At 42.1% G+C, this 27121-nt stretch overlaps 1 protein-coding gene across 7 annotated transcripts in view; it reads left to right on the plus strand.

Moving 5' to 3' along the window:
* Positions 1-27121, plus strand: part of LOC143901162 (serine/threonine-protein phosphatase 2B catalytic subunit 2) — an 86999-nt gene that overhangs the window by 7400 nt on the left and 52478 nt on the right. For all 7 annotated transcript variants that reach the window (XM_077413203.1, XM_077413204.1, XM_077413205.1 and 4 more), the window contains exons 3-4: positions 19929-20053; positions 25384-25495. In XM_077413203.1, coding sequence (XP_077269329.1) covers positions 19929-20053; positions 25384-25495 — 237 coding nt within the window. The remainder of the gene's footprint in view (positions 1-19928; positions 20054-25383; positions 25496-27121) is intronic.

A 27121-nucleotide genomic window follows, 5' to 3' on the forward strand; every position in this document is an offset into this window, starting at 1 on the left:
CTTCGCAAAAATGCCCGTGCGCGCGTTCGCGGACCATTAAATTCGGTCTAAACGTACGGACGCACGGAACCCCCGGGGATAATTGCTTACACGTTGATTACACCCTTACACGGAACGGAACGGGCGTGGCGGGCGTTTGCGGGGGCGAAAAATCGAGCAGCTTTTACTCGCTGACGGGGCTCTATCCTCGCGTTCTTTTTGCGCCGGGCGATAATACTCCGGAGTTAATACGAAGGTCGAGAAAGCCTGTGACGGTCGGATAAAAGCTTCGCGGTCTGACGTTTCAATAATGCGTCCGTCCTCTGGATGAGAGGATTTGCCGGAGAGAGCCATTATAGCAAGCGATGGCTTTCGACTCACCGTTGCGTCGCGAGTTTACGCAACAGCCCCGCGTCGACCGAGTTAGACGACTCGTCGTCGTCCGCGTCGGATCGCGGCGCAAAGCGGTTAAAGCGCAATGGCAAGAGTCTCCGGGACGGCAGCGGTGCGTCGCATAGCGATATATTATTTAGAAAACTCCCGATGGAACGTGGAGAACGCAAAGTTGCGGGACCACTCTCGGAGCATTTAATTGAGAGAAAGAGATAGAATAGAGTGTGTATGTTGGTGCATAGTACGTAGCCTTTTATACTACGTCGACGCGATGAAACATTCGCGCACGAACGTTCTCGTCCGCCGCGCGCGGAGTCGTTAATTATCTTATTAAATGGTAACGAGATGAAACGCCTGTACGCTCGGTCGATGGCGCCTGTCGGACCGGCAGGAAGTTTCCCCCAATTTTCTCCCTTAACGCGTAACCGAAGTTCTTGCGGAAGCGGCGCCCTTAATACTTGATGCTTTAATGCATACGTAGTGTCTTGTAGTTAATACCACTCGCGCGCGTTGATATCTGCATCGCCGAGTATCGCGTTGAACTTGTTCTATATCGCCGCAGTGCGATGCGAAGTTCGTTCGAATATAAGAGAACAAAAGTGTTCTCCATTGTTATATATTTTGCATGGTTTTTTCTCCTTATTTTAAATTTATATACATATATGTGTATGTATATATTACATAGAAATATGTGTTCGCGCGCGAGTACTCTTGAAAAAAAGATACGGTTGATATAGAATTGGTGTAAAAATTGGGGGAATGTAAAAAATAAAAATAAATTTTAACCGCCATTAGCCGCAAAATTAAAATTGTTATTCAATATCGCGTTTGCATGTTGTATACGCGACAAGGAAAGCAAAATACCTTTGTACTTTTGCACACCGAATCGACTTCGTTTGCAATCGAATCGATATGGATAATTCAATAATTATGATTTAACCGAGACGTCCCCCCGGAGATGCGGAAAGGAAGTCGGCGAAAGTGGGCAGATAGCGCGGAATCCATTTCCCAAGCCGGTACTGATCCGAATACAAATTCCGTTTGTACGATACGCGAAACGATATGTTCGTATAAAGTGCCATCCTCGGAGACACAGAATTCTCGAGGAGACGCAATCGATATCGGGATGGGGTCGTAAAAAGGTAGGGCGCAAAGCTGGCGACGGTTGCCAGGTTTAACATTTCTTTTCTCTCCACGTGGATTCGAAAGTACGATATTTGACGGCACGATATACACCGGCACGTGTGAACTTTTATGTAGCGATGTATGTGCAATCGGGCTCAAATCGATATTCCTCCACCTCTCGATATGTACGATTTTTATAATACAATTGTTACGAGCACAATTTCGTTACAGAATCTGAAGAAAGTATTACGTAATGTACAATGAATTCTCTCGCAGATCATTTGAGCTAATTTGAATTTTAACGCGGAATGAATGTATCATTATACGATTACTGGATATATGCATGGAGGTATATTCTCTTGTTAGGAAAATATTGTCGTTCTCAATATCTAATTACGAATTTTGTCGATAATTACCCGTATTGTCAATCAACGGATATCGACGGGGGATAACGGCCTTAATTATTTATTTAATCCGCGGAACCAATTTTTGCTCGATCGGGGGGAGTATTCGGCTTTATCCTCACGCCAATTACAAGCTTAACTTGCGCGTCAGTCGAGCGGAGACAAAAGAATGAATTAAATGAGGTAGCGCTTTAACGTGAACGTTCGCCTTCTCTACAATCGGAGTTCCGACCGAATGCGTTATAAAGATAACAATTTGTACCTTTTTGTACATTACCGTGCTGTCTTGAACTTGTAAGATGAGGGTTGTCAAAGCTAAGATTCACTATCTACAAATGCGACCGCATTTCCAAGTGCACACACACACACACTCGGCGCCGATATCGTTACTACCCAAAAGCGGAAGTTATTTCGAAATCATCAGTAATAAATTATGTTTTCTACGAAGGATTTCCAGTCCAATTAGCGAGCGAAAGCTGAAATTAAACCCCATTTTATATATAAACGGCCAGAGATTGGCAAACAGACACGATCAATGCTGTCGATTTGACGATTACGAGAATATTATTCGCGAAAAAGCGAATTAACGGTTATAGGAGAGCATTCATGGAAAAATATAGCGGAAATCCGCGTGAAATATACCGTGTTATGAAACCTCGTGGAAATATATTATACATACGAGTTATCGATACTACTCGCAAAGTGAAAATAATACAATCGTATACGCAATATAATTTTTTGGTTATACGCTTGTTTATATTTTTAAATAAAAATAAAATAAATACATCGTTTATTGACATATATATATATATATATATATATATATATATATATATACACAGGACAGGTAGAGAGAGGAAGGGTATATCGATTTGACAAGTTTTCTTGCAAGTTTCATGGTTATACGCCGCACTCCTACCTCTTCTTCTCTCTTTAGGGCTGTAAAGTGGTTAGCAGTCGTTCTCGTATATAAACAGCCGCTGCAAACTCGACATAGACGCGAGAAAGAAGTAGCACAGAAGACGCTAAGTCGAAATGCACTAAGATGCGACGCAACGCAAAACTAGGTCGACTATATGCCTTTCAAAGCGAAGGGCTCTGGCGAGCCGAACGCTTTATACCGCGAACTATTTTCCGAAATTACTATCCGTGGTCGTAAAAAGTGCAAGCTCGAAGTCGGCAAAATTCGCGTCGCGAGACTCCGTTATAAAAATTTATATCTATCCTAATACGTACAAGGAGCATTTTTTTTCTATCTTTATCTATTCTCAAGTACAAGGTTCTAAGAATGACGAATCGCAATTATTTTACAATGTCCTATTCAACGAACGGCAATGATGGCTCTTGTCGAGTTCGACTCGCGATAAACACCTCGCGTTCGCTCTATCACACGCTTAAAACGCGTCAACGTCGGCAAAAAGAAGATTGGGCATAACCGCGGTGCCTAGGTATAATGAGTTTTCAGAGTGGTTCAGTAAATGCTGACGGGCCGAGGGAGAGCCGGGTTATAGCACAGTAAACGTCTCTCATAGATCGTCGGGCATCGTCGTTGTACGTTCCGCCATGCATAACTGCACTATTTGCCGTTTGTTATTAACGTTTAACGGTCGCGCAATAAAATGTACCGTGCGACAGTCGGGAAATGTATATAACAATATAAATATATGTACATATGAAAGATGAATATAAAATGCACGCGTGGTTATTAAATCGTCAGTTACGAAACATAGAACGTTCCGCCTCTGCATTAGCTTTTATTTCTTCCGCAAAATACACAGAATGTTTGTTGCTATATATATATATTTAAAAGTTATGGATTGTTTTTCATCAACTTTGATTTGATTTTCTATACATATTGAGACAATTATAACTTGTGGGTAATAAGCGATAAAAAATGAAGAGCTTTCGAAAACTAAGCTTTAGAAGAAAAATAGAAGAAAAGCGATAAAATCATATTGTATCAATTTTAAGTAGATTTTACTTCTTTATTCGAAGACTTAGTTATGGAAATATATAATGTTAAAGATTGGTTAAGTTGCGATAAACATTTCCTCCCCCCCCCCCCCCCCCGAAGAATCCGCGGTTCGGCGGAAGTGCGCTTAGCGAGGAACATCCTATATAAGTTTGTGTGTGCTGCGTGTCCATACTATAACCGGCAGGCGATGGCATCTTGAGTGCTGGCATATCGCTCATGCAGACCATAATAATTAAGAGTTAGCGATTACGCGATAATCCGTTCGCAGATATTATCTGGGTTGGGTTTCAATAACGCAGTTCGTGACTTGGACCTTGCGCGCCTTGTGCGAGGTCAAGGACGGCCTCGGAGAGGCCGCGGACGCGATTCCCGCGATTTGGCGAACGACATCCGGCGATGCATCGCGCAACTTTCACAACCGGCGAGCACGATTGGGAGCACCGTTGTTTCGTGTTCGCGTTTTATTGGTTGCCAGTAACGTGTGGCAGCCCACCCTTTCCTTATTTTTCATCGCTCTCTTACGCCTTCATTCTTTTATTCCGTGAAGCGTTTGGGCATCGCGGTCGCGAAGAAAAAATTGCGGCGTAGTTCTCTCTCCCTTTTTTTCACATATATATTTTTCAAAGGTATTAATCGATTCTTACAAACGGGAAAAATTGGGTCACAAAAGTTTATCAGTGGCATGTTGACCGTATTTTGGCAACACACCACCAATTTTTCTAGGGCCTATCTATCTTGATCTCATTCTGCGGCGGAGAACCCTTATGATTGTTGTTTTTCTACTCACTGTGGTGCGTGAAATAAGAAAGGGAAAGAATTAATGGTGCGATTTAATAAACGTCCCCCGGGATTGCAGGCTCTGATATTAACTGGATTTTTCCTATGAGATAAAAAAAAGCGACTGAATTGATTCGTGTACTCAAGCATTTATTGTATCATAATTGTGATTAAAAATGAATCCTAACGGTTCTCCCTCTGCTCGCTTTCAGTGTTATTCGACCTAATATAGATATTTGAAATCGCAAAGACAGTTTCGCAGTTAGGAAGCCGCTATTTCACCTTTTATTCGCGCTCTCCGGTGTCTTACCTACCTCACAGCGTACGGACTCTCCGTTTATTCCGTTTTCCGCTCAAAAGTTAAAGTTCTACGCGACGCGAGTGACACGGTATTGCACCTTGAAACGGAAAGAGCCAGACGTCTCGTTGTTTTGCGGCCGACAGTCGCACGAAAGTCGCTCGAAGCCCCCCGGTCACCCCCTTCCGCCTCCCGATAAAGGTATAGTTACACGAAATGTAGAGCAAGTGTGTCCCGACTCGACGTGCATGCCGGAGTTATTATAAGATGATGGAGCTACGGGCGCGCGGGTTCAAGGCTGCCGATTCCAGTCAGGGCCGATAAAGTTAGCGGGGAAGTTGGGTGAAATAGCGCGGGATTTACCGCGCCCTTAAGTCGAATCCAACCTGTGGATCGTAAATTGAAATCTATTTCGAAGCGAAACTTGACTCTTTTTTTTTTATTATCGCGTTTCTCAAACTTTCCATCGATTCGATCCGTTATTTTGTGATTTCGTCGATATGGAGGAAAGGGATGATAACAAGTATTATATTTCGAATAGCAATGAAACTTTTATTCCGATGAAATATACGCCATATTGAAATTTATTTCTTTCCTCTTGCATATTTATTTTATTTTATCAAAACCGCGCCGGGGGGTGGGACGACTTAAGTGCTCGTAGAGCGCGCGGCTTATTCTTTCCTCTTTTTTTTTCTTTCCCCGGGGCAACTCCGTCGAGGGCGGGCTCACGTTATATCCCGCGAGCGTGACACGCGAGGGTGCATGTACTCCCCCGTAGATACGGCTGCCAGAGATAAGGGGCCCGTAACGGGTGTCGGGAAAAAGAAAGCACGAATCACGAAGAAACGCCCTCGAGGCTCGATTTCTCCCACTTTCGGATATCGGGGGGGCCTATGAAGAATTTAGTCTTTAATTTTTATCGCGGCTTCAATCTGGTTGCCTGTCACAGTTAAGTCTCATATTTACGACAGAAAGATATGATCATAAGACAAAGAGGAAAATTATCGTTGGAGAGTGAAGAGGGAGAAAGAGAATAACTCTGTTTTTAATCGTTTTTCTTGAAATATTCTATTTCTTATTGGCACATCTTAATTCGCGAAAAGTAATTTTGGAAGAGCCGCAATTGTTGAATTATATTCGTTGAACAATTCCGTTACATTGTTATTATACATCGAGATGGCCATCTTTAAGGCTCTCCGCCGCGACGCGTTACGTGCAGCGAATTAACCGCGGTCTCTATCGCTGTGTGCAGATATTCCGGGAAACGTCGCTTAATCTACGTGCCGAGCGACGTACGACGCAAATGAAATTCCGACGTGCGATATCTCACGGATCTCTCGGCGGCCGGTAATCCGGCGAATTTCTTTTCGTGTACGTCGCGAATAAATCGCACGAGCGATTCGTTAGAGCTCGGTCGGGAGACCGACTAACAGGCGGCGGCGGGACTGAAGCCTCGTTACTACGACCGCCTGTTTCAACCCGCAATACAATCTTCGAGAAGCCGGGTACGACGACGATAGCGCCGCGATGTAACGAAGCGTTTGAGGAAGGTAAAGTTACACATCTCGCCAGTGTCCGTTGAGCACGCACACAGTCGGTCGCATTTTATCTCGGAAAATTTTAACCGTCTTTAAAAAAATACTTAAAACCAAAATTATATATTTAAAATTCAAGGTACCCGATCTTTTTTTATACGCTTGGTCGTTCTATTTAGAAACGAGACACGCAAAGCGCCGCTTTTGTTGTATCAAAGATACATCTTTAATTTAATTAATCCCGTCGCTAATTAAAGCGGTTACCGAGAATACTCGGGAAGGATTTGTTTCGTGTTATGAGCGAGGACAATATCGGTCGGGGGCGAACTCTCTCTCTCTCTTTCTCTCCCTTGAGAGCAAGAGTGAGTTTCATTGTGCACGCACGATCTCTTCTCTCTTTGAAGTAAGAAGTAGTTCGCTCTGGCTGGGGTGTAATCGTGACGAGGTCATCCGCGGATTCATGCATTAAAAATGAGAAAACGCGTATTCATCATCGAGCGAGGTCACGCAGAAGCGAAAGAACATTATGCTTGTCTTCGCGAACCGTGCCAGGAGATGAAAATGGTCTTTTTCCAATAGAATAAAGATGGTGAGGATCAAAATATTTCACGGAACGTTTACTAGAAGACGGTTAGGCATTAAGAAAATTAAAAATAAACTTTATTAAAAATATAACGAAGATCAAATAATAAAATATTAATTTTCAGTGGTGGCATTTATTAATTTACTTATTATTTTAAGAAAATTATTAATAGTAATTATTTATTATAATACTATGTACTGCATTTACCTGTTAAAATTTTAGATAAAGATTTATTCAATTCTTTCTAATTAACATCATTTCTGCAAATAAACATTATTAGTATATTAAAGAAATATAGCAAAGAACAAGTGTGATAAACGACATAAAAATAAAGCTAGCAATCTCCAATTACTTTTTTTATGCTTATAAAAAAAATTGCATTTTTTGACTTAATTGTTTATATAATTCAAAGGGCTCGATTTCTTTTTCGGCAGCGGCTGTTCCACGCGTCAAGGCGTATTGATCGGTTCTCATTTCTCCCTTTCTCTCCCTCTGTTGTTTCTCTTGGTCATCATGCGGCCGAGCCGAGAGTCATGAGAAAATTCACTGGGCTTTATTCAACTAGGAATCGCCACGGTAGTTTTACAACTCAGGAATCCGTGTTCTACTTTAAAGGAGATTCCCCACCGATTTCGTGACGAGAAGTAGGAACGTAGATGGTCACGTTCTACTGCGACACGGGTTGCCATGCACGCACATCGTTGCCTACTTACCTATGCCAGATGACATAATGGCGGGCATAACGCGCGGCGTGTAATTCGCGCGAGTCATCGGCGAATGAAATGAATTATTCCATTTGAGTGTAATTTACGGAAGGAGAGACGAGGGGAGAGTTTTCAATTTATCACGGAGAGCGGGAGGCTGCTCGAAAAATCGTGTATATTTTCCGTTCTTCATCGATCACCGCGTTTCAACACGATAGTAATCACAAGGCGGTACAGCGATGGAACATTTTTTTTGCTACTGAAAAAGTATCAGCGAAAAAAGCTTCTGAAAAAGCTCTAACTCCATCGTATGTTTTTGAAACACACATACCTTTTTTTCTGTGCCATTTTTTGTCCCTTTCACGGTGTGAGAGAGAGAGAGATCGAGGTACACAGAGAGTTTGTCGAAAAATTTTCTAGTCTGTTTAAACACTCGTTTGGATTAACCATTTGCACGTTATTCGTACAAAATACACTCCACCCTGTATATTATATCATTTTTTAAAACATTGTTGACGAAGGAGTAATCTGTTCTTGTATCTCTAATATTATTATTTCTTACTTCTGTAATTTATAAATTGAAAATGGATTACGTACTTGGGTGACATTAAAGTTATTCAGCAGACCGCGACTATCTTTGTGAACGTTATTCTAGAAAAAAAAAAGGTTTCGCGAAACGCTTAAAAAATTTGTACAATGTAATACACGCAAACGTTTTTATACGGTAGGAACAAGGCTTTGAATAACATGCAATAAAATATCACTTAGAAGTAACCTTTTTTAGTCCGAAAAACTGCGAGGCAGACCGCGTAAATTATTTCCTCGCGATGGCCGCTATCTCTGGGTATTCATCGGCTGTTGCACGCGGCGCGTTTTGTCCGGCTCCACGGTCATTCGATATAAACCCGGCGGCGTTTGATTACATTTCAGCCTCGGCAGTTGATTCGGCTCCTCCGTGTGCGCCTCGCGCAATACGGTAGTAAAAGGACCGCACGCTTGTGTGATGCGGTAACAGGAAAACGACGCCGCGCTCGTTTCATCAGAAACTACCCTCAGGTATCAGCCGATCCGTGTACTTTTAGTCCACATACTCACAGCGGTTCTCATCGATCGCGATGCGCGTGTAATTCCTTTCTATCTTGTCGCACATTAATTTTTTTCTTTCGCGAAAAGTCTAAGGGCCAATTTCATCACCGTCGGTTAAACTCACTCTTCATTTCTTTCTAACCGCTCCCTTAGAAAGAGATGAAGAGTGGAGTTTAACCGAAGGTTACAGTTAACCGACGGTGATGAAATTGACCCTCAAAAGTTGATAATAAAGGTCAAACTTAGAAAAGATCGCTATACGATTTCATATTCACCTTGTGTCATTTTTCTTCGCGCGAGAGATTTAAAAAGTCGATAGTGGCAATGGGGTAAAGCCATCAGGTGCTCGGATCAAGCAAGCGTTTCGGCGACACTCATATCGAAACAAGTTGTTTGTTCGTGTTTGTTCACGATCACTCGCTTGATCTGGATCCGGTTTAAGGCGCACATTTGGAGGTTTTTTCTTCGGATGGCGATTATCGTTGAGATTATCGTCAAGAAGCTTCTCCACACATCGTTGCCTCGAAGGGACACGTTTAATCTCCGTTTCGCTCTCGTGATGTTATCTATTGGTTCATCGGTTCACCCTTCTTTGGTAATCTTTTTCCCAAGGAACCCGCAAGAATTGACGAGTGCCATTTACGTGTTCGATGATTAAGCACACGCTATCCGGATAGTGTGTCGCCGAATGATAACTCGACTCCGCCGCCGGCGCCGTAGAGCAGAGAGGGAGATGAAGAAGAGGGTCTAGGAGTGCCGCCGGGGGTCAAGTTGACTCGCTGCGAAACGACGAAAGGGTCGTTCCGCCAAAGCGAAGAGACCGCTAACATAACCGCGGTAGCGCTACAGCGAAGAGAGGAGGGTCCAATGTTAGTCTAGAAATTGCCATCGGTCAGTCGAGGGTTCTCAACTGGACGGATACGGCGCCATCACGTGCAAAATCGGTGGTTAGTCCTCGTGTGAAAGCGAGACCGGACAAAAAGGTTTGACCTAAGCGAGGTGGATCGCATGATTTTGGTGGTTAAGTTCATTTCTATCAATGTATATTAACTTTAATCTTGGTTTAACTTACCCCTTTTACCCTTTTCTAATTCTTAGAACTAGAAAAAGATAAAAAGTAAGTTAAACTGAGATTTAAGTTAATATACATTGATAGAAATGGACATAAGTAGTGAATTTGTAACGTGTTATGACCGACGTAAAGGGATTGTAAAGAAGAGAAAGAGAGGAAAAGGAAAGGGGATGAGGCGCAAAGCGCGAAAGCGTTACGTATATACTTTCGATCGTTCTATTTATATCGCGGACAATCGCGCTTCCTCTTTGATGTGTGCACTGTCCGTCGCCACGCGTGCCTATCTTTAGCGCCGGGCTTGCAACTCGGGCCGAATACGCGTAACTTATTAACGGTGCGACCCCGGCGGCGTTTTCAACGAGTCGTAAATCGCTTGAAATAAAATCGCCACGCTGCGGCGCCACCGCGAGACAGGCGTGAGTCTCTCATCCCGATACGCGAACCTGTATGATTTAGTCTGCCGGGATCGCGTTTGTATTTTAAATCGATCGGCCGGTCGTTCGACTGACTGCACGCCAATGGAGTTTTCCAATACTGTGATCATTGCATCTCGGTAAAATTAGAGGTCTATTATATCTGTGATTGTTATTCCGGTGTCGAATGATAATGCAATTATGTTGTATTCCACAATGACGTATGTGTAATGCGATGGAAAAGTATAGTATCATGTAACCATACCCCGTGCTGTGTTTAATATTCTATAAGCTTCTCCGATATTGATACGTATATGTAACCGTATATTAATCCGCGGAAAATTTTGTCAGTAATATGCAACTTTGTATAAAATCGTATTATAAACCGATAAAATATATTTGCTAAATCATTTCTTATTAGGTACTTGGTTAATATGAAATCGTGAAAGTTACACCACAATGCGTAAAAGATACATATTTGTTTCTTCTTATCAACACGGGTTAGTATCATCCTTTCTCTCAACATGCGACAATTGCACGGTAAAAAAAAATCACGAAATTGCTATACAACTATTGTACAATATTGTCTATGGAAACTTGTTTATATTCAAGAGCGAGTTGAATTTATAATGGAACGTATCTAACGTAATTCCGCGCTCGTTTGTATAAAACTCCGGGCTGCGCGTCGCGTCGGAAAATCAATCTGCGATCTCTGTCAGGCATTAAACCTGCGGACTTCTATCGGTCAGAGCCACGTTCTCTCTTTGGCTGGGACATTAATCGATTCTACACGATCCTTTCCACGCGATGAGATCCGGATTGTAGATATATTGGGCGCGCACAATGCGCGTCCACCCACGTTGACACCGGCGCGCACGCATTACCGCCCGCATATTATGCGAGCTACAACGCAGCTGGGAGTTTCCGCGTTTAAAGGGGAATTTACGCTGTTTGCGTAAGACACACCGGGCGAATCATATCGGTAACTCGATCTACGATGCAACTCCATCTCCATACGCGTCAAACGCACGATAGCGCGTTTAAACGCTATAAATATTCAATCCGTAAGTCGTATCACGAACTCCGGAAATTTGTTTCCTCCGCAGCGAAACGCATCGCAATTTAAGTCGAAGGCATCGATGAAACCTATCGCACTGCATTACTCCCGTTACGTTCTATTTCATTATCTCGCCACTGCACTATTATTTTCACCGATCCGCTCCGTTTTCAACGCGGGTCTGCGCTCTTTCGCGTTTAATTAACCTAATGTCGGCGTTCACGAGATGATATGGAAAAACTGCGGGATTTCGACTCCGCGCTCGAAAAAGCCCGTGATGAATAAGTGCCGGTAGTTCGTTATGCTTGAATTTGCTTTAACGATCCTCGTTTCAGCCATCACGTGAATCAAAGAGAGCAAAGAAGGCTGACAGTGAGAAACTATGGAAACTTCGAAATTTTCGAAGGTTTGTTACACCGTTTAAAATTTGCCATTCCATTTTAATTAAATAAATCTCCGCATTGGATGATCACGCGTGTGTCTATTTGCGTTACGTATTTTTCACGCTGTAGTTTATTACGTCATGACTTCTAAATCGAGAGTAATAAGTAAAGCTCAATTAATAGGCTAATTAGGAGCAAAAAATAATCTTGGCATTAATTTAGGTACTCATTTAAATTTATAATAAAAAAACCTGTTATTTTCAATATTTATTTAAGATACAATTAACACATATACAAAGAACAATGTCGGTTCAAGTTTAATCTTTGGCCATTGTTTCATCGCGAATAGATCATATTTTTTCGCGGATTTATGTTAAAAAAATATTTAACGTTTCTTAATGGCGCGTTAAATCTCTCTCGTCCGAGCTGAAGCTAAATGACAAAAATGTTCCAACAGCCATGCGGAAGCCGAGGTCATTCGCGATCGCTTTGAATTTCCGAGTTCGCACCTCGTGTAGGTTTTTTCTACGTTCTGACCAAAAGGCAAGAAAAATTGTAACGCAGAGAACAGTAACGCGAGGTTGGCCCCTGGCATTCATTCGCCCATTGCAGATTTATTTTACCCGTTGTACACGCTTCCTCTTTCGTTCGCGGCTATACGAGCGGCGGTATTGTTTTCCTTGGCAAAAAGGTATCGGTATTTACCATAAAACCGCCCGCGGGGCGCGAGCCGGAGCAGAAAGCGCTTGAAATTATTCGATTCTTTTCGAACGACGTTTAGCGAGATTAAACGAATCATCGTATGTGTTGATATCGTGGAAAATAACAGAGCTCGAAACCGCTCGAGGAATAATTCAGAGATTACTCTTGATGTCACGAATCAACGCTGAGTTTACGCAGAAAGCTTTTTCCGTACCTTGGCAATATATAATCTCGATATTTATCGAACAATTTAGAGAGAGAGAGAGAGAGAGAGAGAGAGAGAGAGAGAGAGAGAGAGAGAAAGAGAGAGAGAGAGACTCGCCCTTTTTGATTTAGAAGCGCTGAGTGGGTCGATTTTCTGCAATTTATTCGTCGAGCGGTTCTCTGATTACCTTTCACCACGATGAGCGTAACATTTCGCTTCGATCTCTCTGGTCTCGTTTCACTAAATATCAAGAATCACTGAAAAATACGATGACAAGAATGTGGGAGCTATGGTGTCGTATGGTACTGATGACGATCGCCTTCGAACGATCCCCAGTCACCTATCGTACGTGTTAGAAATACAAGAGAGTGTCTTAAGGGCTCTCATGGGCGGAGAATGGAAGTGCTGGAATAGCATAAACTGCCCCAGGTACTGACGGCCGCATTGTACTTACAAGCTGCTTAAGCTAATTGTAAAGAGTCATCCGGGGAATTTGGCTGACATAATGGCGCACTGCAGCAACGTTTTAGTATGACTTCGACGTCCGAATTACGCGATAGCTGACGTAATGCGAAAATTAATAAAGTACAGGTAGTCCGAAATAGATTCAGGAGACAAAAGATCGGAAATTGCTTCGATAATTTTGCCCCAATTACTTTACCGAGATAAAACGATGAATAATACAACGTTATACAACATGATAATGTCATATATTACGCGACGTTATAAACAGATGAAATTAGAGACAGCTCTTTTTAAGTTCGATATGGAAGATGCTAAGTTACAAAATTCATATTTTTATGAAACAATGAATGAAAATCTGTCGACCGTACGTTTGTCTTTTTTTTTTGTTTATAAAAGTGTCTTAAAATTACTTATACAACTCGAAATTATACTTACACATTACTTAATAATCTTGTCGCTTTAACGAAGGGGATGAACATCGGGGACATTTAATTTTCAAACACCTTGCACAAATAGACGCGTGTGTGCCAAGAAGATGTTTGTACGACATCGCGGCTCTTCAGCGGCGAAACTAGCACGCGGATGCCGGGCTTGTCGTGTAACTTAAATTGTCAAGCTGCGTCTCCGGGTGTTTCTCATCGCAGGGGTGGGGGTGGGGAAAGATTTATACGATCGCGAAATAATCACAACCGAAATAGCTTCGAGCTGCCTAGCAGCGAGCTCGCATTCCGGCATCCGCCCGATGGCGAATTCCCCAAGAGATACTCTTCCTCTCCCTGCTCTCGCATATTGAGATTTGCAAAATAGTCGCGATTGTTTTTGAGGCTCCCGATCGTGCCAACTGGAAATTCTAGATTTTCTTTTCGATCTCGCTATGAATGTTGCATAAATGTGAAAATATAACGGCGCGCGGTGTGAAGCGCGTGTCCAAGCTCTGCATCTCACAATAAGCTTATTCCTCGTTTTATTATAAGGATATCGAAGATAACACTTATGAGGAAAAATTTATAATTGTTTCTAAAACGTAATTATATGATAATTTTTTATACTGATAAGTTATGGATATATCTCATACTCATGCATTATATTTAAAAAGTTATGATTCTTTATATATAATAAAATAGATTTTCTTTTGGCCTATATCCTATATTTATACACAGTATTTCAACATTAGACAACGAGAGAACATTTTAATGTTTCATACAGGCGTACAGATATAGCGAAAGCATAATATCTTTATTACGCATGATTTTTATTTTCGGAAATACAAGAATTAACTGTCAACGTTTAGGTAAACCCATCCCGCGTGAGACCATATATTGCGACAGAAGCGGAGGGAATGCGCTGCACCTTATTTCCCGTTACAATCTTTACGGTTTACGGTTCCGCTTATCGACGGCGCCGGCTAACGAAGTTCGTAGCCTCCTCTACGGTGAGGATATTTCGTAGCGATGTGGGTTAACTGCATCGCCGCCATAGAACGTACGTTTGTTGGATTACGATGCCGCGTTACACCCGTACGTGGCTCGAATCTCTTAATAATAATAAAGCGCCCAATACGGCTATCCTCGCCAGCGGGACGGCGCGGCGCGGCGGTGCAGGGGATCACTTCCACTCCGTAACTCAGATACAGATGCAATATGGAACGCGCATCGGGGTAGTAACTCCCTTGAAGCATCATCGAAGCGAATCGCGACACGTAAGATCCGTATATATCGTCGAAAGCCGAACGGTTTACGCGATCTCTCGTAAGGCTCCGCATTATCCCGCGGCGTCGGGATAAGCATCATGATGTACGGACGTCCCCTGATTTACTGTGTTGCCGTAAATTCTAACGTTCACCGCGTGTTCACGGCGAGGCATCTCGAATTCGGTATATGTGACGTCGGTAATGCTTGTGTCTATGGTGACGCGCGATGGCATCTCGTCAAGAAAAGTGTCTCGCGCTTCTACGTTTAACGTTGAACAGCCCGCGTTTTTCTTCGCGAAAGCATTACTCGCTATCGTTGCGCGATGGAGTGGTTGCGCCGGCTTTGGAGGGGTGTACGGGGGAGTGTGAGTTTATGCACCACCTCGGAATAGCGGCGTAAACAGCGAGCGGATCGATTTATATGCGGCTAAGTAAGTGCATTTTTATGCACCGTTTCACAGCCGAGACCGTTCGTCGTAGCCTTGCAGTCGGTTACTTCGTTTAACACGCTGGCACAGCCTGGCTACTTTTCCCGCGACGGACGTTGTCCGTGAAACGGCTCGTGTGCGTGGGTACCCACTTGAACCGAAGAGGCTTATGTTTGAGTTATACTTATTTGACCTATATTTCTCGTATATATATTATATAGCAGCTAGTGGACGTGTACAGGTAAAAAAGATGTAGCTGTCAGGGAAAGAGTGATAAGAAGTCTACCAGAAAAAATATGGCAAGGGACGTAACAAGACCAGGTTGAAAGTATACGCGTATACATATATGTATGTGTGTAGCCACATATAACGTAGTCGTGTAAGACAATGACATTTGTCGTATAATATATACGTGATATAGCGGCCGCGATACATTTACTCGAAAAAAAAAATAGCTCTCCGATTCGTCAGCGTCGACGGGCCATAAATTTCGCGGACGAGATAAATTGCGCGCAATACGCACCGAGAGCTTTTAAAAGCGCGTATTATGCGGCCTTCCACGATAACCGACCGGTCCTCCTGTTTAACCCGGAAACGCCGGCGCTCATCGATAAATAATCAACGAGAAAGCGCGCACGAACGAAATCCGCTTTAACGCCGCGATGAGCAGATTGTTAACTGCAAACGTGGGAAGCCAATTATTAAATGGCAGGCAGAAGTCACCACGACCACCATCGCGTTTAATCGGATTATAATAAAAACCCGATGAAGCTAACGCGTCGGCGCTCATCGTTAGCGGTTTGCGCGCATCGCGGGGTTCTAATCACTAAGTATGTTAACCTAGATAACGTCCGTCTTGTCAGTTTTAAATAATGAACAACGGCGTAATTGTAGGACGAGAGAGAAAATTGAATAATAAATAAAGCGCACAACATGATATTTTTGTTTAAGGAATTTCGAGGCAGGTTAAAAATCATTCTCTATTCTCGTGAAATGTACAATTTTGTAACGAACGACGTCTCGCTTCTGTCGATACCTCTATCTTGTAGCAATTTTGCGAAACTCTATTGCTACACGGAATTCGAGTGAGCGAACGAAAGATGATTGGCAAATCTGCTATCCCGAAACGTCTTATCCTATTTTATAAATCAGGGAAATTCCTCAGCCGAGGGGAAGAGAAATTGCCGGGATAATATTGGAACGTAAGCGAGTAGTATTAGGATCGAGGCATTCGATCAAGGCTGGCTCGTGTCTCGGGTTAATTGCTCTTCGGCATGTCATCGGCAATGTTAATTCGTGCTTACTTAGCGGCGATCCTTGTCGTTGCGAACCGCCGCCGTGAATATCCGTTTAATTCACTTTGTGTCGACCAAGAGAGGGAGAGGAAGATGGTCTCCACTCATCTCGACTTAGTGGATTGAAACATGCGTTTCGAAGCAATCTCCATTATTCCCAGGTGCGAGTTTACAAATTTGCAGGTATACGTATTCGGACAATCGTCTCGGTAGTTCCGTTAAAGTTAGTTAGTAACTCACGGTAAAAGGATCTAGATGCGTGCGAAACTGGAACTTTTACTTTAGGCAACGAGTGAAAAACGACTCCGCGTATCGTGTAACAACGCCGGATACTTTCGTGCCGATCTGATTTCGTGCGACGATGTGTGCACGGACTTCTGTTCCGCGTGGTATCGACAAGTGCCCCAATGACGTAGGCAATTTAAATAATTAGATCACGATTGCGAATACCTTGCGCGCATAGGATACACCCTATAAGCGCGGTTTCTGCGAAAATTCAGTTGGTTCACGTATATAGCGCGTGACGCATCGGCAAAAGCCGAGTCAATAGAATTGCACGTAACGTTGTCAGGTCACATTGTTGGCCAAGCCGAAATTACGTTCTTGCTTTGCTCGTGCTCTGCCCTACGGTATCCGCATGGCGAATAATTAAACGTAGAGAAAGAGAGGAAGAGAAAGAGAGGGAGAGAGGGAACCAAACCAATAACCGATACATTTGGGGATTGTCTGAAATATTTAGACTTGATTTGCGGCAGTGCGCCAGTGCCATCCGCGTTGCTGAAATTACTACTTGCTAGAATCCCACGATACTTTCCGTCGAAAAATATAGGGCACCGGATTAAGCTTCTCGAGAATCGAGAAGCAAGATTTTAAAAAATGTGAAAATCGGTCACAAGCAGATCGAAGATACAGATCGTAAATTTTCGAAACTCGAGAACTAAAATTTTTAACTTTTTTCCAGGATATATTTATATTGCATCTACAAAATTTATTAGGTTCTATACGCAATACGCTTAACCGAATCGATAATATTTCTTTACGGTATTTTTTTTTTAGAGGTATTTTCTTTTCTTTTCTTGTTTGCGATGCATCATTTATTTATGGTGCCACGATACTCGCACTCGTCCTGTTTGCTCTTCGTAGAAAACATTAGGAGTAAAAAAAAAAGAAAAAGGAGAATAAAAACAGTGAGGTGCAAGCACCGCGGAGAAAGGGAAGGGACTAAAGAATAAAGTTCAGTTTCTTCCTGTTCTTTTGTGGAGTCTCGAGTAGGTTTCTTCCCACGCATTCCTCGCCACTCGACTTTTAAAGCGCAGACGAGCGACTCGAATTATCTCATTTTCCGTAGGAGTCATTAATCTACGTAATGCGGTGCGAAGATCGGCGATATATTACAAGATCAAGCGATTTGTAGATTCTTAATTAACATTTTGTAGATTTTCGTAATTCCTTCAGGCATGATTTTACTGCCTTTTATTTTTTTTCATTGGAATATAAGGAAGAGTGATTATATAATCGCAAGATGACAATCTTCGGCGTTTATAGAACATTATGGTTCTGTAAAATTAACGGAGACTCTCACACCGCGCTTATAGTTCGCCGTTCAGGCTGACCCATTCGCCTATTCTGTCCTCTTTATTCATCTGCTTTACAGCCGATTATTCCGCGTCCCGTTATATTAGTATACGATCTCAATTTAATTATCTTCGTAGATATCTATATCCGGCGCTTTCGCCGTCAGCCGTCAGGTTGCCGCCTCATATTTCGCTGCTTTACGCGCGCGACGTTGTCCCAGTTTCTGAGGCCGACTCGGTATTAACGCGAGATATATCGTCGCGTGTTGAACAAAAAGCGCCGTCGATGTTATTTGTCGGTGTCTGCCTTTGTTCCGCGATAATATTTTATGTAAACGCCGAGGCTCTCGCGCTTCTCTCTCCATCTCCCTCCCTGTAGAAGCAAACGCGCGTGCGTTTGATCTCTCCACCGCGTTAAAAATTTTGTGAAACAGTATGAAAATAGAGTCGATCGCGGCGCACTGGCTGACGTATGTATTTGAAGAGGAACCACGCAAAATTTTATTTAATAATGACGTAACTCGTGGATCACAGTTTCCATCATATTAGCGATGCTCAAATATTATATCAATCCCTCGTTAATGCGTTCCGCGCTTTTCGAACGGGAGCCAAAGTGTAAAGCTGAAATATAGATCGCTTTTTTTTATTTGATTATCACAACGGACGGCCATACGCTGGCGCGGCGCATAGTTCGAGAAAATTTTTATTGGTGTGCACCTTTGCAACGAACGGTATCGGAAAATGTTGCGAAAGCAGCGCCGTACTGCAAGTAACGTAGTGCAAGCGGTGAATAATAAAAATATAGTTGATAGTCATAAGCTATGATGTTATGCCGGCGCACACCAGTATTCAGTCCTCCAATAGTTTTCCGCTGGATGGCTGGAAAACTAAATTTCCAAGTCGCAAGTGTTTATTGGTCTTTATTTATCATCGTGTGTATAACAATGTATCGCTCTCCAACGTTTCATACTTTCTTTCCATTACATTTTTTACGCATCTAAAAAATTCTTTCATCGCTCGTCTTGATTTCTTGTACTGTCCGTTGTCTGCTAGAGAGTTTCAAGTTTTGAAAATTGTACAAACACTTCAAAATAACGTTGTGGGTTTTGGACAAAAAGCATTTTGGCGAATAAGATGAAAGGATAGAAAGAAAAGTGAATATAGTTTGGCATTGCTCTATTTCGAGTATCTTTTTATCACCGCTTCATGATCTTACAAGCACGATTGTGTTAGCGAATTGTCTCAGTGATAAATGTACGTATATTAATTTTTATTTTTTTTTTAATAATTTTTTTTAGACAATGTGAAACATTATTGGAAACGAACGACGGGCAATACCGCGTCAAAGTAACTCCGACGTCACTCCGGGTTCTGGTCGCTACTTAATAGTTCTCGGTTTCGAGAACTTGAAGTTTCTCAACGTTTGCCGCTTCGTCCCGTACATATCCTTCGCGACACGGGAGCGTAATTTCACTTTGAAACGTTCGCAAACAAGTTTACCGACTCTCAAGGGTCGCTAATGTCTCAGTCGCTCTATATATATATTCGACGCAAGATGCGCTTTAATCGCACTATATTAATCGCTCGCTGGCGTAATTACGTCTCGTTTTTTGAATCATGCTTTTATCTCGCATAATTCGACTTGCGCTCGAAAAGAGATATCGCGTGCGACGTTACGTAATTCGCGGCCGAGAAAACTTTCTGCTAATTATATATATATATATATATATAAGGGGATCCCCTTTCTCTAATACATCTCTAATTTGGATCTACTTTTGGTTTCAGTATGCGGCGACATTCACGGACAGTTCTACGACCTGATGAAATTATTCGAGGTGGGCGGTCCACCCTCCTCGACCAAGTATCTCTTCCTCGGCGACTATGTTGACAGGGGTTATTTCAGTATCGAGGTGAGTACGTGAAAAGAAGCATGTTGTAGAAAATCGTGATTACTAGGGCAGATATTGCATCACTAATTAAGAGTGTAGAACAATTAAAAGTTAATTGCATTTACATATGTCAGCGTAACTGAAACATACAAATAGCATAAAACATTAAGTGAACATTTACTCTGATCGCTCGGGGAGAAAGTTTTATCTCGGGAATTATGCGAGAGCACTCAATCATCGGATTCTGTAATTAGCGTATGTCCTAATTAATTAATTAATTATTAAATCGCCGGCTCGCTCACCCGCTTATCCAGCTTAAGAGGAAGTGCAAAATCGTTAATACTCAAAGGCTTTGATGCTACTCGATTGTTGCAAATATCCCGCACACATTCGCAGGTAGATTAAAAAATCGCGAATTAACATTTCACAAAATTTTCGGAAAATCTCCGATTTTCAAAGGCGAAACGGTCAATTGCGAGTGTATATTGTGTCGGATGTATTAATCGCTGTAAACCTCGTGTAACAACTCATCTATATTCTTAATAATTATTTTTAAGGGTTAGAAAATTATAATTTTTGACGCATGTCAACAGACGATATTGCTTAAGGAATCAATATTTTGCTTACTTTACTTGAATCTCATTTTTAAAGTTCGATTTTTTGTTAGAGACCTTTTTATTTAAATTTAGCGACTAGATAGGTCCGTTGGAACAAATACTCCTTAGATTTTTTCGAAATAGAGAGTCTTTATTTTGAGTATAGAGAACGCAATAGTCAAGAGAGGGAGACTCGTATACAAATGCACGTACAATGCATTTGTTACCCGGAAGTATTGCGCTCGGAAGTATTCTCCTGAATGTAATTTCGAAGCATGCGCGAATAATCAATTTTGATCCGATACGAGTAGTTTATTTTGCGAAATAAAATTTCGTCACGGGCGAGTACGCTTCATGTCGAGCATAATGCAATATTTCGTCGCGCCACTCGGAACAAGAAAATGCGCGAGAGGAGACTTCGAAGTGTATAGCGAGAGCGGCATCTTGAGTGGCGCTCCTCTCGCGACGCTCTCTCGCAACCCGGGGAATTTTTACGCTGTGGAAGTAACGAACAATTTCCTTTCGCGAATTTCCGAAAAGCCGGGGAGAAACTATAAAGTTTTAGTGCGATCGCGCTCTAAACCGCGCGATACACAAGAATGCAATTTCGCTGCGACGACGCGTAGATATCTCGAACAGGATACAATTTCTATTTTTGGAGGAAGTCATCAATGGTACGACAAGTATTCAACATTGTGTGTGTGAGATCATATAGCTCTTGTATATTTTAAAGACAGCTTATATTGTTTCTTGGGAATTTATTCGTCTTTCATTTTAATTTACTCAAAATAAGACACAGTTCTAATAATTTTTATTTTTAATAAAACAATCAGAAAAGTTCTGACAATGAACGATAGATTACAGAAAATAAGGGCTAATAAAAGCAGGATATAGAGTGCGAAAAAGTCTATTCTTGATAATTAAAAAATATTTTGTGTTGTGTTGTGTAATCTTTTATTTGTAATCTCATTTATTGATTTATTTAAAAAAAAATAGCCAACACATTTACGAAATATAATTTCCAACTTGTACCAAAAGCGCACCATTATTTTACCACAACAATCTCTACTAGGTGCAAAAATTTTACGGAAGAAATAGGGGACAATCCAATATTGTACATGGTATTATACACGTGGTGCGCTGCGTGTAACCCAAGATTTAAATATATTCTCCGCGAAGTACATTTCACAAGGCAACGCGCGGGCAAGATGGCTCCTTTTAAGAAAATCTCTTGATATATTCCGCGGCTGCCGTTATTCAGATCAAGATGGATTCGTGGATTCCCTGAATAATGCGAGGCGCAGCATGTTGTCGTTGTGAAGCGCGCACGGATACCGTCAGATTTATGACGCACGCGAACGAATGTCGGCGGTTCAAAGCTGTACGCGAATTACTGTTTCCGATCAAACTGATGGACCGAACATAATGGAATCTTTTAAAATCGACTGATATATTCGCAAACAAACATTCGCAAAACATAAAATAATATTACAGTAAGTAATACCTATAGAGGCAGTAATAACAATCGCAGGAACGTTCTTTTCGTTTAAAAATCGCTACTCGAAAGCCTTATTTTTATAAATATTAATAACGTTATTAATTACTGCTTTACATTGTATTTTCCCTCCTTTCTTCATTAACTTCATACCCGACAAAAGAAACGAAAACAAAATATTGTTTGTCTTATTGTTGAAGACTGTACTAGTTATTTTCTTCGTTCGCGGAACTAACGCGAGATTTCTCGGCAATGTCAGCGATGCTCCTTTTCTCGGAGGATAATTTTGCTGTGGCGCACGAGCAGTTGCGGATTCGATTGTATTTATTACTGTGCACTACGTGGAGGCCGATCTATCTACGGGAGACACGAGAGATGGAGCATAGCACTCCCTCTCATTCTCTCTCTCTCTCTCTCTTTCTCTTTCTCTTTTTCTTTCTTTTTCTCTTTCTCTCTCTCTCCTTATTTTACGGCACGATATTCGAGAGCGGGGAATATCTCGCGGAGAAAATGGACCGCCTTCGCGTCCGCTGGTAAATGGTATTATAAATCGGTCGGAGCCGCGTGCGCTCCGGTATGAAAGAGGTTTTTGTCGCGCGGCTGCTCGCGCTCGGAGGATGCTCAATCCTTCAAGGATGCTCCGTTCGATGGCTCGCGCGCTCGCAAAGAAAGGATTCGTTCCGCGTTTTAAGAGGATATGTCAGCGATGCACAGGTACGCAGCTGCGTGATGCGAATACCGTGGTACCTGTGTATGTACATGTATATTCCTCTGTGTGTGTGTGTGTGTTTGTACATGACACGCACGTGATAGCGATACGTTAAATCTCCGTGAGATCGATATTCTGCGTCCGATCCCGATGCCTCCTCCAACGGGCAAATCCGAAGTCTTTTCTCTGACGTTCGACGAAAATCTTTCGCTTCTGATCATTCCAGGAGATGTCGGGAGATGGATACAAAGGTAGAATCCGAGCTTAAAGAGAAGACGCAGACACGCTCACGAGAGCAAGTTCCATCCTCCATGATTGTTCGTTTGAAAATCTTATTCTGTGTACTCTCGAAAATCACATGCATTCTCGCTACAAAGAGGTTTCCTTCAAATTTTCTCGAGTAATTTCTCGCGTTTGTAAGAAGGCATAATTGTGCAACTTAGAATATTGCATACAAAAATGAGTGAATTATTGAATTCGATTAAAAATTTGTAGATATACTCCTTGTATTTAATTTCAGTTTTTTATTACATTCCGTACATCTTGTTTTGATAGCGTATAAATTCGATATATAGACATTCAATAATCGTTCATTTAACAAAGCAGGCGTCCCTTTATTGCGTCGAGGATCTCAAGTGATATTGAAGGGGCAAGGAATTGATATCAAAATTCTTATTGAGAAGATCCTTGAAAGAATGGCCAAGAAATTATGAAAACATTGAGAAATGTTTACGAAGATAAAGCAGCGTGTTTCTAAGTAGTACACATCTTTGTTGAGTTGAAAAAAGAAGTTTCAATCGGCATCTCGACTGGTATTTTAATTGAAGAGTTTTAAGAGTATCTCTCAGCGGGGGGGGGAGGGACATCGTTGGAGTATAAACATGAAAGGATCCTCCGCCTTGAAGAAGATATTAATTTGGACGAATGAACTGCTCGAGTTTGAGTTTAAAAAAGAACAAAAGAGTTATAATCTCGTAACGAGATTATAAGTGAGTGTGAAAAGCTTTAATCCGCATTGTTTAAAACCTGCCGCGTCACTCGTGATTATTAAACAGCCGCGTACAACGAATACGGGGACAAATGTTAGCCGCATAAAAGGGTCGCGACGGGATCGCGCCCTGCCCCTTTCCACCTTTCCACGTTTCCCACCCGAAACCGTGTTGAAGCTAATGGAGTTGTCATTACGCCCGCCACATTCGAGCGAGCGAGCTAATTAGCGCGGACACAAAATTCGTGCGAAATCCGGTCTGTTCGTTAGCAACCGGCCATTGCCAATTTAATGCGGGTCAGTGGTCCGTGTATTACAATGAATAATATTAATTAGTGATGCATTCGCGCGTAACGCACCTCGCTTCGATAACAGCCGAATTCCGGCGATCGCAATCGCTCCGGCAAAGGGAAGCTTGAAATTCGAACTTTAATTCCGCGATCATAATCGACAGGCAAACCTGTAATTGACATATCTACATATATATATATATATATATATATATATATATATATATATCTTATATCTTTTATACTTTTGTTATTTTATAACACGTAGTTAATAACATCTTATATTTTTCCCGCAGTGTTTGTAGTTTCGTACGATTTATTATTTTTGTGTTGTTATTATTTTCTCCTGAAAACAATAACGACCTTTCGGCGAGCAATTATCGCGTTCGCTAAATAATTTTCATCTTGTGTACAATACGCGTGCAGCCTCGTGCTAACTGCGCGGTACACGTTTTTATCGCGTACACGAAATGCAAGCCAAATGCAAGTCACGGCTTTCGCCACCCGATTCATTTTTGCGAGATGAGAGAACCGTTGGTAAGATTTTCGTTGCCAAGATATTCTACCTTTAAGCGCGCTTCACGTTCGGGATTATTAATGGCATCGTTGTCATTGAGAGAGAGAGAGAGGGGGGGGGGGGAAGAAGTTGCGACTTTGGTTCGTCTCTCTTCGACCGATGCACCGATTAATAGCGCGTTAAATTACGGAGAGAATCTCGCGAGGTCCGAATGCATTCCGCGATGCAATCTGCCGGCAGCGGGTCGCTCGAAATTCACGTCGACACGGAAGTTCTGCAATTAAAGCCGGAGGAATGCCGATCAGACCGGGGGGGATCTTCGAGCGATCGAAGCCGCTCGATGGAGACTAACGAATTGTTTCGATTTAATTGGAGGATCGCGATATGCGGAGCACAGTCGCAAGTTAGTTTGAATGTTTATGACTTTGACAGCTGTCCCATTTCTCCTTGTAAAGCATTCTTCGTCGCTTGAGCGAACGTTATACCATAGGCTTGTTGGACATTACTGATCGTTTATCGAAAATTTATTGATGTGGTTCAGCTTATTAATAGACTGTTTATCAATAAATTTATTTTACGATTTAATCTTTGTATGATTATGAAAGACAATTCTGACATTAGACATTAACAACGCTTTGTTCAAGGCGTATATACTTAAAAAAAATATTTATTTCGAGATATATTACGTCGATCATATTATGTATGATATATGTATGATGACCTGGCTAACGCCTACTCTGTTTGTTTCTGTTTCAGTGCGTATTGTACCTGTGGGCGCTGAAACTGTGCCATCCCACAACACTTTTTCTCCTCAGAGGTAACCACGAGTGCCGTCATCTCACGGAATACTTCACATTTAAGCAGGAGTGTAAGTAATCTCCCTTTCGGGCAGTTAAACTCTCCTCATATTCGTAATTACAATTTCTAAAAATATCCCGTAAATGAGCAGTTTTACAACCTAATGAAAACCGCGAGTCTTTTTTCTTGTTCCTTAAAAAATTTGCAAGCAAAAAAGACCATCCGGTTTTTCTCTCTCCAATTTAGAAATATTTATTTCTCGTGTCATTGAATCTTTTACGTTGCCGCGTGCTTTTTAGCCGTGGCCCGCTTTTGCTTCGCGTCGTAATAAGATATTATTTCCTGTTTAATAATTCGCGACTTGGATTAAGTTCTCCGCCATGTTAGTTACGGCAGGGTGTTGCCTCGTAAGATGAATTAAGCTAAGCGCTGCAGCGAAATTTATGCGACTCATCTACATCTACTTTGGCGCCCGACATATGCGTGCGTCGTAACTAGGCTTTGAACAATATAGCTTTCATGAGAAAAAACCCGACAGCCGAATAAAAATTATAAGACGCGACAACGTGTGCACGTTTCGAAGCCAAACATATTTACAACGAGTAAACGTAATGTGAATAATTCATAGATTGTCTCGTAAATGTTAATATATCGCATTGCATATTAATACAGTAAAATAAACTATCCTCATCCATAAATATTAGACCCTAAATTTAGATGTATATAGAGGAAAATATTGTTGTGTAGAATATTGTGTAAATATTGGGAATACATCTGATCTAATTAACAGAATTCTCAATGAAGCTAATTTATGTTGTTATTCTTTACATGTTTTTATAGCTCTATATTTTGCTACAAATAATTAATTATTCTACATTTTGCATCCCCTATATACCTATTTTTTTGCTCTACACACTAAAGGATTACCCCGTTCTTCAAATAAATAAAATTGGAAAATTGTGTTATGAAAATTCTCTGGAACTAATCAAATACGTCACGTTTATGCTACGTAATAATGATACTAACGTTATAGAAAAAAGCTGCAGTAACGAGACTCGATCGTAACGGTAACTCGTGTTGCGTGTGCAATATCGACCTTGTGACCCGCGCGTGTCCCCTCGGTCTTTCGTTCACGTTGTACCCCACGTCGGATATGTTAAGAGATCGTAAACCGCCGGACGTCGCAAGCGCGCGTTATATTTGCCCGAACGGGCAGGGATACGCTCCGCAACACCCCCACGATTCTCTCCTCTCTTATTGTCTCGCTTAAGTTCAAGTTTGCTCGCAACCGGCGAGCTTCCGGGATTACATTAATCGCGGGAGTTTACGTCGCGTTACGTGTGGGCTCTCTGCCCACTCTGGTGCAATGTATACACGCGGACACCAGAAAATCCAGATTTGCGGCGTGTTTAACGTCGGACGCAGCTGCTCTCGTCTCACATCCTCCCGTTTACATATACGCCGACAAGTGTGATCGCGACGTACGAAAAAAATCGAGCGATCGAGACGCATCTCCGCGCACGATTCGCCGGCGCGTTTAATTCGCTCTTTCCGCATAATCGCGGACGGGCCCCGACGTCCGCCCGCATCATCATCACGCGAGGATATCGCGTGGTGTATTACGACTTACGACCGCGTTTCCGTCCCGTCGCTCGCATCGTAAATGTTACAACGACGCGACCGAGGAAACCGAGAG

This window comes from Temnothorax americanus, unplaced genomic scaffold (assembly GCF_048541705.1).
Source record: "Temnothorax americanus isolate GAGA-0224 unplaced genomic scaffold, ASM4854170v1 Scaffold32, whole genome shotgun sequence".
Lineage (NCBI taxonomy): Eukaryota > Metazoa > Arthropoda > Insecta > Hymenoptera > Formicidae > Temnothorax > Temnothorax americanus.